Source organism: Thermobia domestica, chromosome 3 (assembly GCF_964235325.1).
Source record: "Thermobia domestica chromosome 3, izTheDome1.hap1.1, whole genome shotgun sequence".
Lineage (NCBI taxonomy): Eukaryota > Metazoa > Arthropoda > Insecta > Zygentoma > Lepismatidae > Thermobia > Thermobia domestica.
Window position 1 is genome coordinate 25,403,350 of NC_137456.1, and position 16,523 is coordinate 25,419,872.

Sequence of the window (16,523 nt, forward strand, 5' to 3'; positions counted from 1 at the left end):
TGATTGTAGATAACTTTGAGAATTTGAGATCGTAGATACTTTCCAAAAAGCTTCATACGTCAAAAATATGAAATGTTTTTGTGGCCCAAGTTAAAATCGAAACTCATAATTGCTATCAGGTGTATTCCTACTCCCTCCAACTCCTTCGTAAGATGAAAAGAAATGCAGAATACAACAATAAAAGATTGTAGAATATCAAATGAAAGATTAAGATAACGAAGTTATAATGATAAAGCAATTTCCATAAACATTTAAACTAATAATTTGTTAGGTTATACACATTCAAAGGAAATAATGCAAAATTCGATTTAGTCAGTTTTTATACAAGTGTAAAATTGATGCCCCACACTTACCTATTTTCTTCATTATTATTTCTTTTAGAGTCATGTTAAATAACTACACACAAATCTTTTGAATTAAAAATGACTTGATAGAATTAGAACACCCTGACTGCATGTGTAGACATCTGAGAAGAATCGTTTGGTAAGAGAAATCGGAACTTCTTGTGCGTATGTGCGTATATGAGTGGCCGAAGAAGTGACTTTAATTATTTTACAAATTTATTTTGTTGGACGTTGTAATATATAATTAAAAAGTCTATAACGATGAGTTTTTTCAACTCAGTGCAACAATTTGTGACCAGCAGTGTGGCCAACTTGAATCTTAGTCCAAAAAGATTTTCGTTTAGTCGAGAATCTAGTACTGCCTCGCCATCCTGCAGTGTTGATGATCCTACAGTATCGCCTAATGTGATTGGTGGACGCAGTAGTTCCCTGGGGAGTGCTGTTGTCCCTCCATCACCGTCCGTGACGACAACATCCGGTGGTGTTGTGATTGGCTGTCCGTCACCGATGAGTGGTGCTAGTGTTGGTAGTGGTAGTGCTGCGTCTGGGTCGACGGCTCATCATCATTACGGTGTACCGAAAGTGGTGCCTCCTCCGTTGCAACGACCACTATCGGTAAAACGTCGAACTTTGGACACGCCTGTTAGTCCCAGAAGAATGAGTACATTTCGGCAGCCGACGTTGGTGCGGGAACCGTCCCAGAGGAAAGAAAAACAATCAAAAACACCGGTGAGGCCTCCACTCATGTTCTGCAGGCGACGGCAATCATGGCCAGAAGTGGATCAGCAAACTACTTCAGGGTAACGTACATTTCTATTATATTATATTATATGTAAATTGCTTAAAAACATACAGATTTTATGATGAATGCATTGGTATATAATATAACTAGCTAATCTTCACTATAAAATTTTGAGTGAATTTACAAGAAATTACTGGTAAGTATGGTACTATGTCAATGTACGCCAAATGTTTAGTGCTAGGATGTTTCCGACGAAATCCCCTAAAATGCACCTTCAATGTGTGCCAGGGTCTTGGACTAGTCCGATTTGACGAATGCTCCTGGAGACAGCGCTGAAACCACCACGCTGTGCAGTGTTGTTGGCTTCGGGAAGGTTCCGTGGAAAGACGTTATTATTTCAATAGAGGTAAGAATCCGTTATTAGTACCGTGCTAACTCAGAACACTGCCGATTGTTTACAGCAACGTACGCCTAATTGCGTGTCCGTTTAGAAATACTTCGTTTTGTAAGTGTAATTTCAGTATTTTTGATTCCATGGCTACTAAATCAATAGCAAACATGGTGCAGCGAAATACGCCAGGAGCTTGTGCAGGACTGACTTCAGAAGACAAAGATATTGCCATTTGTCCCGCATGTTCCATGTAATATCGGTGTAGTCTTTTTTCTTTAAGTACAGTACAGTGACACTGTTTATCTTCTTATGGACTAAAACGTTTCAGTTTGGAACTTCGTTTTAACTTTGGAGATTATCTTTTTTACATTTTATCTTTTCATCTTCATCTTGCACTTTGATTATTCTTCTTTTTGCTTCAATCATGTTGTGTAGTAATATTTGAGTTCGTATAATACAGACGATGTAAGCAGTTGCACGATTTATTACAGGTTTCTAGTAGTATCCTAGACTTGACCTAATTACCTGCACGTGTTGGTAAATACGCCACTTTGTAAGACTTTGTTCTTTTACCTTCGGTACAAAATAAAAGTGAGTCGCATCATCGCCACACTTTTTTCTACACGCGGAAAAGGCTACTCTGTAACGCACAAGTCTTGTTCTTCATGTTTTATGAAAATTAAGACCATAGAAAGTGCAACACCCTTAACATGGCGTATTTACCTGCACTTACCTTGTATATATATATAGGGCCGAATCTAGAATTTTCTGACGGCGGTGCACCAATAACAACCGGTACATTTGAATTAAATTTGATTTTTGTTTTAAAAATACCTTTAGACATCTGTGGTGTCAATGAGGAATTGTCGTGGAAATGCTAAGTTTCTGCTGCTTGGTGAATCCTTTTCCTTCAACCTTCGGGAAGTTGACTTAAACTATTGCTTTTGCAAAACTTCGCTTTCTTTTACGCCCGAAACGGAAATATGAAAGCAGAAATTTTCAGAAAGTGTTGCTATTTTCATTGCTAGCTTCCCAGTTTAGATAACGCATATTTAGGTTATAACGAAAGGCGGTGCACGTGCACCGATATACTCCTTTAAATCCTACCCTGTATTAATATATAGGCCATTTTCCTTTATTTGCTTCACCAGAATAGCTTTCGTTTAGCTTATGAATAGCTTTCCTTTGATCAAAGCTGTCTCTGGCCCCCTCTAGTTGAGGCTATGACAAAAAAGCTAACAAAAGATAACAAATCGGGCAAGAAAATAGTAAAATAAATAAAGATTGATCACCATTTTAACTTATCAACCATTAATAGTTTGTATCTATCACATTCCTTATTTATTATACTTGAATTGAAATTGGTATTGTAATTGTATTATAATTGATTTTCTGACACATTGTCTGTCAATGATATATTGTAATTTTGAAGAAATAACTTGGATGTGCAATCATTCAAGGAAACAAGAAATAGAATTTGAATTCGCCACTATACAAAGAAAATATCAGATACTTCACTTGAAAACATGAATTTATCAATACACAAGATACCCTTCTGATAAATTTTATTTTGTAATGGACACAGAAATCATGACTATCTATTTTCTTGTGCTATTATCGCAGCATTTTGTGTGATTCTTTCCGATTGTCTCTTGGACTGGTACTTCATTCGGTAGCACTTATGTTAGAGGTGTTAAAATTCAAACACTCTAAAATTTTCATATTCGAATTGTTACAAACAATTCTTGGAAAAACCTTTCTTAAAATTTTAGATTAAAGTAGCGTCAGTTGCCCGCTTCGCTAGGTTAAAATTAGAAAAATTAGTAATATGTTCCGTTAGTCAGTCACTGTTTACTATTAGACCCTACTGAAGCGTTCTGATATCGCTCATTTTCGATCATATATATATATATATATATCATTTTCGTTATATATATGATCGAAAATGAGCGATATCAGAACGCTTCAGTAGGGTCTAATAGTAAACAGTGACTGACTAACGGAACATATTACTAATTTTTCTAATTTTAACCTAGCGAAGCGGGCAACTGACGCTACTTTAATCTAAAATTTTAAGAAAGGTTTTTCCAAGAATTGTTTGTAACAATTCGAATATGAAAATTTTCGAGTGTTTGAATTTTATATATATAGGGTATTAATGAACTATACCGACAAACTGTAAGAGCTGATTTCTCACATCAAAATAAGAGAAAAAGTTCATGTGGACCTATGGCGAAAAGTGCATAGTTTCAGAGCTAGGACTGTCCAAAATCGCGAAAAAGCCAAATTTCAATACGCCCTATTTCGAATTCCAGGAACTGTGGATGGTGGTTCTTATCAGCGTAAAGGAAGCCACGCATACACAATCCAAAAGTGCATATTTCATCAATTGTCAATTGGTGTAGAGGGTGTTTCCTACAGGGTGTAATTCTCAGATATGTTTTCAATAGAGTTTTCATATATACTCTGATTTCAAGAAGGGTTCAAAGTAGGCAGGAGGTAAACCTTGACAAGAATGGACATCCAATGCTTCGGAGGGAAGGTAGAAGTGTTAGAAACCGGCAGCTCCATGTTTCTTAGAGTTCGGAATAACGTGTGATGATATGTATTTCGTCACGGTAAATTTCACGTTTTCTTCACTTATAAGCGTGAAAGAAAACATCGCACCATGCATTTTTCCCGAGTACGAGACCGTGCTGCTGACGATCCTTAACATTTTCGACATCGCGCTAAAGGATTCCATGTTCACTGCTATCAAGGCTGATTTTTTGCCTACTTTGTACCAATCATAAATTCAGAGCATATCTGAAAATTCGGTTGATGGCATGTCTGGGAATTTCACCCTGCAGGGAATAATCTGTACACCCATTGAACATTAATGAAATATGCATTTTTGGACTGCGTATGCGTGACTTCCTTTACGCTGATAAGGACCACCATACACAGTTTCTCGAATTCAAAATAGGGCCTCTTGAAATTTGGCATTTTTGCGATTTTGGACAGCCCTAGCTCTGAAACTATGCACTTTTCGCCATAGGTTCATATAAACTTTTTCTCTTATTTTGATGTGGAGGAATCACCCCTTAAAGTTTGTCGGTATAGTTCATTAACACCCTATATATATATATATATATATATATATATATATATATATATATATATAGTGTTTCAAAACAACACCGACAACGTCTGGGAGGTGATTCGTGACACCAAAATAAGACGAAAATTATAGACTAACCTGGGTGCACGAATGCTTCCTTTCGGAGTTATAGGCTGCCGAAAACATGAAAAAATGAAATTTAAAGACCCATAGCTCCGAAACTATGGGGCCTACCGTAGTCGGGTCAAGACTTTACTAAGAAACTAATATGTGCTTTATTCAAAAATAAATGTTTCAGAATCCTGCAGTACTTCCGCAACAATTTTGCGGAACCAAATTACCAATATGCCCGTGGATAGAGCACATATTAGTTCCTATGTGAAGTCTTGACGCGACTACGGTAAGTCCCATAGTTTTGGAGCTATGGACCTCTAAAGTTCATTTTTTCATGTTTACGGCAGCCTATAATTCCGAAAGGAAGCATTTGTGCACCCAGGTTGGTCTATACTTTTCGTCTTATTTTGGTGTCAGGAATCACCTCCCAAACGTTATCGGTTTTGAAACAACCTCTCTCTCTCTCTCTCTCTCTCTCTCTCTCTCTCTATATATATATATATATATATATATATATATATATATATATATATATATATATATATATATATCCCCTCCCCTAAGTTCTACCACCAAAATAAAATGATAAAGACCATCACAGGCCCGAACCTTATCTATGTTGAAGATTTGATAGAGATCGGTAGTTATTAGCACGCACATAGCCACTTTCATCTTTATTTTGATTCGTAAGAGATAAATTATTCGTTTAAATAATGAATAGGCATAAGCGACAAATCTGAGAATATATATTCCCATTGTACCTACATGTTCCCATTTACTTACAGAAACGACATATTTTGAACATTTTTCTCTTTAGCTATTATAACTGGTAATTTTAATAAAAATGTCTTTAATCTACATTCATGCTCTAAGAAGGTGCTTGCTTATGTGTTTTCATTGTATGTGCAACGATGCCTTGTGGCGTAAGTCTTCTTTTACGAATGTTAATCCAGGGCTCCGTCGTGGCTATATTGTGAGCGTATTCGACATGGAAGACACGGGTTCAATTCCCGACGGGTGCTCATGTAGTTCGGATTAGACGTTAAACTGTAGGTCCACGTCATAGAGCCAAGACACTAAACTCTTATCCAACCGACGAACCAAGAATTGCTAACATCAATTTTTCAGTGCGCTGGCAGGAATAAAATGTTTATATTCACTCTAATAGTATTCCTTATGCAGTATTTCGTTCAACTAAAAAAATCAACAAATCCGTTAACTATGAAAAACTCCCCATCCTAACCTCTCCTAATTTGTGCGTGCTTTTAACTTTGGTCTCTTTAAGTAACGCTGTAAAAAGCCAACAATACATTACAGATGGGACACCGGTTCTGGACTATTCATGAAGACCGTTCTGAAAGTTTGTCTCTTGTTCCACTACTGATTTCGCACATTCTGATTTCGTAATACATCCATTTTTCATCGCATGTAGCAATCCGTTTAAGGAGATACCATGTGAATTTGTCCGCAGACATTTTCTCGCCTCTGCACCTGAGCTCGGTTCAACTCATTTGGCACAATGCGGCAACTCCTCTGATGGTTGAAGGCAGAGTCTGTTACTTTGGAGCGGCCTGTACAATCATCCAACCTGCACGAAATTTCTAGAAGCAACGAATTGCTGTGTTGTGTTGTGGTTACACAACTACACCATCCCCTTTTGTATGACATATTTTTGGGATTGCTCTCGCGTCCGAACTTATACAGTATCAGTTCACATATCGGACTTTGTTAAGCACCCATCGGCACTGCCACTGAAAACAGACTAAAGATACTGATCAAGTGGCAGCCTCTGAGTTAAATAGTCCGCTTCCCCCAATTCCGGCGTATACATACGCTTGCTATTTGGGTTGTGGAAGTATTGCGAGACTTATGACATATCCCTGTATATAACATTTATTACTCTGCCTGTAAGTTGGTCTCTTAATATAAACTTGGAAAGTTTTCCAATAGACTTGTTGTTAGTAAAGTCGTAATACCATTGAGATAAGACTTATCGTCATATTTTCTCTCATTAATTGGCGCAGTTCGTGAGCCACGAATACATGCAAGCACAACCCGTCTTCAGTAATTATCTTTCTTCAACTTTATTTTAAACACGAAAAGATTGTCGCTATTCCCTTCTAATATTTAATCCTTATAGACATGTACTGAGAGAAAATAAATGACGAACCACTCAAAACAACAATAAATAATGTCACATTTTTCATTTTTGACCAGATTTTTTGTTTGTTTATTATATGTCTATAATGCTCGTAAAATGAGACCCACCACTTAAAAGTGAGATTCGAACTACTAATCTGGATTTTATCTGAGGCAGGCACAGGGTCGGAGTAACCCATCTGAAGTACCCGATAACAGTACAAATTTAATTGTCCGTGGGTTGAACCGAACACCCCACACACCAGAGGTAAACGCTCTATCACTGAGCCATTGTCCCCCCCCCCTTCAAGAAAATCGAAAGGGTATGCTGAACCGACTCATATTTAATGGAAGGCGTCTTATATGCTGAACCGACTCTGGGTCTCAATCTATCTGTAGGATTCGGTGCTCATTTATTAAACTAGCTATCCATTTATAGTACTCGTATCATTTATTGGGCTTGAGACTGAGTCACACGGATAACCCGGGTTCGCAAGTCTGCACAACTCTGGTCCGGTCTGTGTGTTGTTTCGTTTGGCCGCGGATACCAAGTCAAACTTTTGTTAGATGGTAATGAGCTTTCGTAATCAGAGCTCTTGGGTAGTCCCGGTAGTAGACACCGCTAAGTTAGGACCTGAGTTAATCCTTCAGCTAATCTCCTAAGAGTACTCCGCCTTGTCACCACTAAAATGTGGCCTAAAACGCCCCAACTGTAGCCTAAAATGCGACAGGCTGTGTTACGTTTCTAAATATAGAAGCCAAACCCTATTTTTTTACTCTGCCAGGGCTAGTAAAAATCTAGCTTTCTTAGAGGCGAAAAAATAGTGGGGAACAAATTATATTCTGAGAATTGATCGTGTAGCATGATCTGTGCACCCGCCAGCTACATGGTTTCAGGTTTAGATCATGGTTCGGAGCACAAGCTAAACAATAGGTCCCGTTCTTCATGGTTCGGAGCACGTGCTAAATAATAGGTCCCTTTCTTCATGGTTCGGGCCACATGTTAATAAGTCCCATTCTTCATGTTACGATGCACATGATTAATAGGTCTCGTTCTTCATGGTTCGAAGCACATGCTAAATAATAGGCCCCGTTCGTCATGGTTCGGAGCACATGCTAAATAATAAGTCCCGTTCCTCATGGGTCGGAGCACATGCTAAATAATAGGTCCTGTTTGTCATGGTTCGGAGTACATGCTAAATAGGTTCCGTTCTTTATGGTTCGGAGCACATGCTAAATAATAGGTCCTGTTTGTCATGGTTCGGAGCACATGCTAAATAATAGGCCCCGTTCATCATGGTTCGGAGCACATGCTAAATAATAGGTCCCGTTCCTCATGGGTCGGAGCACATGCTAAATAATAGGTCCTGTTTGTCATGGTTCGGAGTACATGCTAAATAGGTTCCGTCTTTATGGTTCGGAGCACATGCTAAATAATAGGTCCTGTTTGTCATGGTTCGGAGCACATGCTAAATAATAGGCCCCGTTCATCATGGTTCGGAGCACATGCTAAATAATAGGTACCGTTCCTCATGTTTCGGAGCACATGCTAAATAATAGGTCCTGTTTGTCATGTTTCGGAGCACATGCTAAATAATAGGTCCTGTTTGTCATGGTTCGGAGCACATGCTAAATAATGTCCTGTTTGTCATGGTTCGGAGCATATGCTAAATAGGCTACGTTCTTTATGATTCGGAGCATATGTTAAACAATAGGTTCCGTTTGTCATGGTTGGGAGCAAATGCTAAATAATAGGTCACGTTCTTCATGGTTCGGAGCATATGCTAAACAATAGGTCCCGTTTGTCATGGTTGGAAGCAAATGTTAAATAATAGGTCCCGTTCCTCATGCTTCGGAGCACATGCTAAATAATAGGTCCTGTTTGTCATGGTTCGGAGCACATGCTAAATAGGTTCCGTTCTTTACGGTTCGGAGCAAATGCTAAACAATAGGTCCCGTTTGTCATGGTTGGGAGCAAATGGTAAACAATAAGTCCCGTTTGTCATGGTTCAGAGCATATGCTAAACAATAGGTCCCCTTCGTCATGGTTCGGAGCATATGCTAAATAATAGGTCCCGTTCCTCATGGGTCGGAGCACATGCTAAATAATAGGTCCTGTTTGTCATGGTTCGGAGCACATGCTAAATAGGTTCCGTTCTTTATGGTTCAGAGCATATGTTAAACAATAGGTCCCGTTTGTCATGGTTGGAAGCAAATGCTAAATAATAGGTCCCGTTCCTCATGCTTCGGAGCACATGCTAAATAATAGATCTTGTTTGTCATGGTTCGAAGCACATGCTAAATAGGTTCCGTTCTTTATGATTCGGAGCATATGTTAAACAATAGGTTCCGTTTGTCATGGTTGGGAGCAAATGCTAAATAATAGGTCACGTTTTTCATGGTTCGGAGCATATGCTAAACAATAGGCCCCGTTTGTCATGGTTCGGAGCACATGCTAAATAATAGGTCCCGTTCTTCATGATTCGGAGCACCTGTTAAAGAATAGATCCTATTTTTCATAACCTCGGTGTGGCATCAGATAAATTCAAAATCAGAGCTCGAGTTTGACTGTAATTCTATCTCACCCCTAAGTCGGGAGCAAACGAAACTCAACAATATTTCAGAACTTTTGCCTATCGTGCTAGAGAAAGCTTCAATCAATGTAAATGTATTTTTTAAAAAAATTCTAGAAGTTTACAGAAAATATATTGTTTATTTGGATGAGAACAAGATAGATGAAGTCTAGGTGCATAAATGAATATTTAGCCAAACGTAACGGAGTAGGATGGGTGGTTGAAAGGAGTAGAGAGAGAATCCCTTCCACGTCTGTCATTAAAGTATGTCTAAGGACGGAGACGTGTTATTCGCGTGTTGGAGATGGATTTCCAACCGTCTTCTTCTAATTAGCTGGCGGAAGATTCTGTCTGTCTAGAAGTGGTGGAAGTAGGGGGTTGGGGTACAAGGGAGCCGCCCTCATCATGTAACTGATAGGAGACGAACAGTGCACCGAGTAAAACGGCAGACTGATGTCGCGATATGAAGCTAACAGCAAACGATGAAGTGACCTTTTGACCTTGAATAGAGGTGACTGGTTGCTTTACGTCGACGTGGAATTGATTTGTCTAACATCCTGATGGTGGTACAATGTTGAGAGAAAAGTTTGTTCACTTAGAACTTTTTTTTTTATCTTACCCTTAACGGAAAGTTTGTGTTTTCTCTTCAACAAGGATGTTATAATGATAACAATAATAACGAGAGTGATGTAGCCGGGTGATTGTGTGTGTGTGTGTTGACTCTAAGTATAATTAAGAACTATCTTATCATCTACGTAAGCTATATTCAAGGTCGTGTCCTCCAAAGAGTCTACAAACATACATTACGCACACTATCTGAAAGCTATGGGATAGGTTAGCTGTCCGTTTAATGTAAATATGCACGCTATAATTACTTTCCCTCCTCAGTTTTTTCCTTACTTCTGCCTCATTCTCTTCTTCTTTATCACCCTCTTCTTCTTGTTTTACTTTCTCTTCTATCTCTCTTTATCAGTCATTTTTCATTCTTTTCCTGTTTAGCCTCTATACAGGGTGAACCTGAAAGATGTGCACAAAGTCCGGTACGTGATTCGTATCATCAAAAGAATACAAAAAGCCCTCTAGCATGTTGTCGAATTCTGCGTCGTGTACGATTGACAAGTGTACCAACTTGGAATCGAAACTGCAATCGTGATAGTTGGAACGGAATAGAAAGAGGTGCACATACTTCAGGAGGTAATTCATAACATCAAAGGAAGACAAAAAGTCCTATTGCATATTGTCAAATTCTGCGTCGTGTACGAGTGACAGGGGTGCCAACTTTGAGTCAAAAATCGAATCGTGGCAATCGCATCGGAACAGGATGTGCACATACTTTGGGAGGTGATTATTGACATCAAAAGAAGACAAAAAGTCTTTTTGCGCGACTCCTACACGACGCAGAATTCGACAACACGCAAGAGGACTTTTTGTCTTCTTTCGATGTCACGAATCACCTTCCGGAGTTTGGGCACATCTTTCAGGTTCATCTCTATGTAGTGGATGTTCGGAAACAACTTCAACATCTTTTGGGGGTTATTCCTTTGAAATAAATCAAAAAGTATAGACTAACCTAGGTGTAGAAATGCTTCCTTTCCACTTTGTAGCCAGTCGAAAATTTGTCGAAAAAATGCAGAAAACAACCGACAAAGTACAGGGGCGGCCCAAAAGTAGTCACTAAAGAAATTAGGAAATTCCTCGATGTACCCTACGAAAAGTGAAGGCTGAAAGAGCACCTTAATCTATGAGAGGCCATATAGGCTCTCTGGATGTAAATAGGTTTCCACATTAAAAGATTTCGACACATACCGAAGAAGAGGATGTTCGGAGATAACACGAAAGATATTTTCGAAATAATTCCTTCCGCGGAGACATAAAAAGATTATGGACAATCATGAGTGTGTCAATATGTCATTTTCTAGCTGTAGATCACCGAAAATTTGAACTTCGCTGAAAAGAACCATAGCTTGAGAACGAAATGCCAGATAAAAGTCGTGTGAAAAAAAAGATGTAGCAAAAGTGTTTATCCTTAGATTTTCCTGCGCCACGTCCAACGGTCCAATAAAAATAATGGACTTTTCCTTTTGCCTGGCTTCCATCCGACATTTTGTTCTCGAGTTATGGTTGCTTTTGCTTTTTTCCGATAAGTTTTCGGCTCCTCAGAACGCTAGAAGGAAGCATGTCTACATCCACGTTGGTCTATACTTTTTGTCTTATTTTGGTGTCAGGAATTTACTTCCGTTTGGCGGTGTTATTTTTTAAAAATAAAAACTTTGTTTATAAATATTACTAATGGTCTAAAATAATTTATTTTTAAATATTTAAACTTGTATTGAATAAAGAAAGAGAAACTGTTAATATTTCTTTTTTTGCCCTTGAACTGTTATCTACCTTTGTTTGTAAATTTGTTTTCAAAATTTCATTAACTTTGAAGGTAATGCGCAACCGGAAGATGTTGATGGATTTAAATAATAATAATAATAATAATAATAATAATAATAATAATAATAATAGGTAATAAAGTATTCTGTATTTCGGCAGGTCCTGGAACTAATGAGGATATTTTTTTCAATTTTAGATTTGGACCTCGAAATGTTTCTTCCACGTTTCTCGATCTTCAGCTTCCTCTTTTAACTCCCAATATTTTCTTCTATTTTTCAAATTATCGATCAGCTGTGTTCTTCTTTTCCTTTCCATCTTTCCTCCTATGGCGGTGTGAAGAAGACAATTTCTTAGCAAGATGTGTTCAATCCAATTGGCATTCCTACGAAAAATGTTGGCTAGAGGTGTCCTCTTCTATCCTATCCGTTTTAAGACATCTTTGTTTGTTGCTCTCTCTGTCCATTTTATCTTCTCCATTTTCCTCCAACACGACATATCGAAGCTCTCTAAATACTTATTCTCTAACTTCCGTAATGTCCAAGTCTCTGAACTATACAGTCCAATGCTCCATATATATCACTTGACCAACTTCTTAAGTACAATATTGAGCCTGATAGTTAAGAGTGACCTTTTCTTCTTCTTTACTATGACAATTCTTGACTTGATCTCTTTAAACATAATTTTCTGTGGATCAAATACATAAGAATTTGAAGGACTAGCTCAGGAGAGTAATGCTCCCGGAAGTAGGAACGAAAAACACAGTTCTGATTGGTTGGCGTTATCTATGTCTTGCCACGTTGCATTGAAATAGCAGAATTCAGACAATTGTTGTTGTCGGTCCTCGTGGCCGAGTGGGCTAGCGTTATATGCTAGTAACGAAAACCTCTTTCGGCGCGAGTTCAAACCCGGCCTGAGAAAAGTTTTTTTTTTTACATTTTTATAACACTTTTTAAATTAAAATAATACGAAAATAATTCTCAAAAATGTGATTTACTTACTTTTGTGCAGATAAGTAGTAGTAGTAGTACGAACGGGTTAGAAGTCCTGCAGGGCTCGTTTTGTTGCCCTTGTACTCCATGATATAGATTTTGTGACCAACTTAAAACAACTGACTAGGATAGCGCGTAAAACAGCTGGCTAGAGTAGCGCGCGAAAAAAACGTACTTCCGGGAGTATTACTCTCCCGAGCGGGTCGTGAATTTGAACCATTATGTTTGGAATGAGGCTAATTAAAAAATGTTAAAAATTATCGTAAAATTATGAATTTTTCCAAATTTCGGCACACTTTAGAACGCATGCGCGACCAGAATATATAAACCGATTTTATTTATTTATTTATTGTTACCCCTTTTTAGCCTCCCAAATTCGCAACTTTACCGCGATATTACGATTTTTAAAAAAATGATTGTTTTCGGCCTACCCTATTATATTGTCCCGTTGTCGGCAAAGTACGTAAATACAGAAATTAAATAAAATTTAATAGCAAATATTGCTCTTCTGTGTACTGTCTCCCCTGGCCCCACCTGAGAAGTATGAAAAGCGTAGATTTGCTAGTGAAGCGAACAGTAAATATTAGATAGAAGCAACTCTGTTATTGATTCTCAAATTCCTATTGTAACTGATCCTATCGTAATTGCAGGAATTAAAACCGCAAAACCCTTTGTTTTTGTCAACGTAGTAATAGAATATGTTACCTTTTGTATTTGTACACACTCTGGTATCAATAAATGACGTAAACAGTGCAGGTGGAGTAAGGAAAAGGGAGGGGCGATCAAGTTTGAAACGCACGTTATGGTTGTTGCAGATGTTGTGGTTACTATGTAGATATATTTCCTCACAGTTTACCCCTCCCCTTCTAAAACATGGCGCAGTACATTAGTTTAACCTTCCCTCCCCCTTTCTTCGTTAGCTGTTTCTCTCTGTATAGCCACTTCAAAGAAGTGGCAACGATATTAAATTCTCTCTCTCCATCTCCATCTCTACATACACACACACACGCACACACACACCCACAAACACAAATGTACACACAGTCTCACAGGACTATGAACATTTACATGTGCATCCATCTCTTTATATATGCACAAGATATGTTTTCGTGCTTTTAATGTTAAAGTTAGCAAAGACCATTCTCTGATATTCAATTATTTATTTGGTCATCTTAAGCACACATATTCTTGACTTTCTGAATGCTTTTATTTCTCGGTTTCTTTTCTTTTTTCTTCTTTAGTTTATGAATAATTACTTTTTATATGTTTCTGTTATAAAAAAAATCAAATACACTTGCAGCAAAGGCTATGTTTCTGATACTGCATATAATCTATATTCTCTATTTACGTTGGTCGTTCAATATATGTTTCCGTAAGCTGTGAAATATTTATTTTTTAAGGTGGATCACTAGGTGTTCTCGTTGCTATGCTAAACGCTGCTTGAATAGTGCAGCGTTGCCAGGTAGTATCGAGTATTTACTGGTGCCAGATAATAAATAAAGTAATCATGGAATTTTGCTTGGATACTTACTGGAGAAATTAGTTTTCGACCCTTACCGCAACTCACAGCTAAGTTCCGCTTCTCAAACTGCAATGCTAGAATCCAGAAGTTAAACGTACAAATTTGGCAACAACGCATTATGGCGCTCTGCGCAAGTTTCTTCTCAAAATCTATTTCCTTAAATGTAAATTAATATTTTAATAAAACGTGAAACATAACACGAAAAACGGTCAAACAATAAATCTATTTTGTAATAGGATCGCTACTTTCAAGTACTTTATACATTCAAATAAACATTTCATAAAATTGAACACTATTAGTAAGATCTAACAGCAAGTGCCATCTTGTGTGCTCATTGTAAAACGAATCAAATATTTTATTTTATTTGTTATCTTTTTCGATATCAGAAGACACAACCAAATTAATCAGTGTCTTGTGTTGTAGCTGAAACATGACTTTATCTTATAGTTTAATATTTATAATATGTAACGTTTCATTGCACAGTAGTTAAGGGAATGAGCTAAAATATGTACTGACTTTCGGGTGGTGATACAGCTTAAGATGCATTTCTAAACTATACATACATAGTTGGATCTTGCCTTACCTCTCCACATTCCCATTGAGATTCAGGCATCTGTCTCACCGTTGCACCAATTTGTCGAAACCCTTTGCAGAAAATCAGGGCTCTGGTTATTTAGCATTCTCCTTACATTCCGCTTCACTTCTTCATATGTTACGAAATGTTCACCTTGTAATGCAGACTTTAACACTAGAAAAATATAGAAGTAACTCGGCACTAAATTGAGGCTCTATGGAGAGTGGAGCAGCGGTTCCCACACTAATTCTTCAATTTTGTCTTGTTTGCATGTTTAGTTGCGGTGGACGTTATCGTCAAGTAGAAAGGACCATGTCGTTTATGTCGAATTGCGTTTCCCTGAAGAAGATTTCAGGTTCGACATAAGCGACCAGGTCTCCTGTCAATTGGTGATGAAGAAGTGAAGCGGAATGTAAGGAAAGTGCTAGTTAATTGATGATGAATAAGTGAAGCGGAATGTAAGGAAAGCGCTAGTCAATTGGTGATGAAGAAGTGAAGCGGAATGTAAGGAAAGCGCTAGTCAATTGGTGATGAAGAAGTGAAGCAGAATGTAAGGAAAGTGCTAGTCAATTGGTGATGAAGAAGTGAAGCGGAATGTAAGGAAAGTGCTAGTCAATTGGTGATGAAGAAGTGAAGCGGAATGTAAGGAAAGCGCTAGTCAATTGGTGATGAAGAAGTGAAGCGGAATGTAAGGAAAGCGCTAGTCAATTCGTGATGAAGAAGTGAAGCAGAATGTAAGGAAAGTGCTAAATAGTCAGAGCCCCGATTTTTTTTGCGAAGAGTTTGGACAACTTGATCCAACGATGAGACAAATACTTGAATCTCAATGGGGATTATGTGGAAGATGAGAAAGGACCCACTTACACATGTGTGTATAGTTTACAAATGTATCATAAAAGTATTTTTTTAACAGTTTAGGGAAACTTATATATTGAACGACTCACGTAGTTTTCTGGTGTATGATTTATTTGAGTGTCCTGGCTTAAAGATAGATTCTATCTCAGTTACCCTAACGTACCAGAAAAGCATTCATAGATTTAACAGATTTTTCTTTCTTCTGAGTTCAGAAATGTACGTAATAACTAAGGACCGGATTTTAAGGTGCAAATATGTGGTAGGGAGAAGGGAATAAAAGGGGCTGAAACATCATTCAAAAAGGTGCAAAAAAGGTGCTAATAGGATATCTTTATTAATTTCTATAGTATACAGTTACATAAACATTCTTTATTCATTACACCAACAAAAATTGTTAAAGTCTTGGCTTTAAACATTGGACATAAATTGCAAAATTGTTTTATTTAATCCCAAATTTGTACAACATTCAACATTCTTCTAATAAAATTGTGGTTAAAACAAACTCGGTATTTTAAAAAAGGAAACTTTAATTTAGCAATATTGTGGCTTGAGAAACCGTCACATACTACTGGTCTTCAGAAACTGGTTATACACATTTCTATATTTTCAAATGCTATTTTTTGTCGCTTGGAGCTCAGGAGATCCTTGTATGTGGAGAAATTTCACTCGACATCAACGGAAACCAGTGGTACACATCTTGTAAGCTCATGAACAGGAAGTTCAGTTGACGTTGTAAAAGTGCGGGTTGTTTCGCAAATTCAGTTCAAATTTGTCCCTAGCAAATCCGTCAACATTGCGTCT

At 37.8% G+C, this 16,523-nt stretch overlaps 1 protein-coding gene across 1 annotated transcript in view; it reads left to right on the forward strand.

The window, feature by feature from the left end:
• The first annotated feature begins 391 nt into the window (after positions 1-391).
• unc-13-4A (BAI1 associated protein 3) overlaps positions 392-16,523 on the forward strand; it is a 766,749-nt gene continuing 750,617 nt past the window's right edge. Inside the window, exon 1 of the mRNA XM_081750562.1 lies at positions 392-1,144. Coding sequence (XP_081606688.1) covers positions 606-1,144 — 539 coding nt within the window. The 5' untranslated portion in view covers positions 392-605. The remainder of the gene's footprint in view (positions 1,145-16,523) is intronic.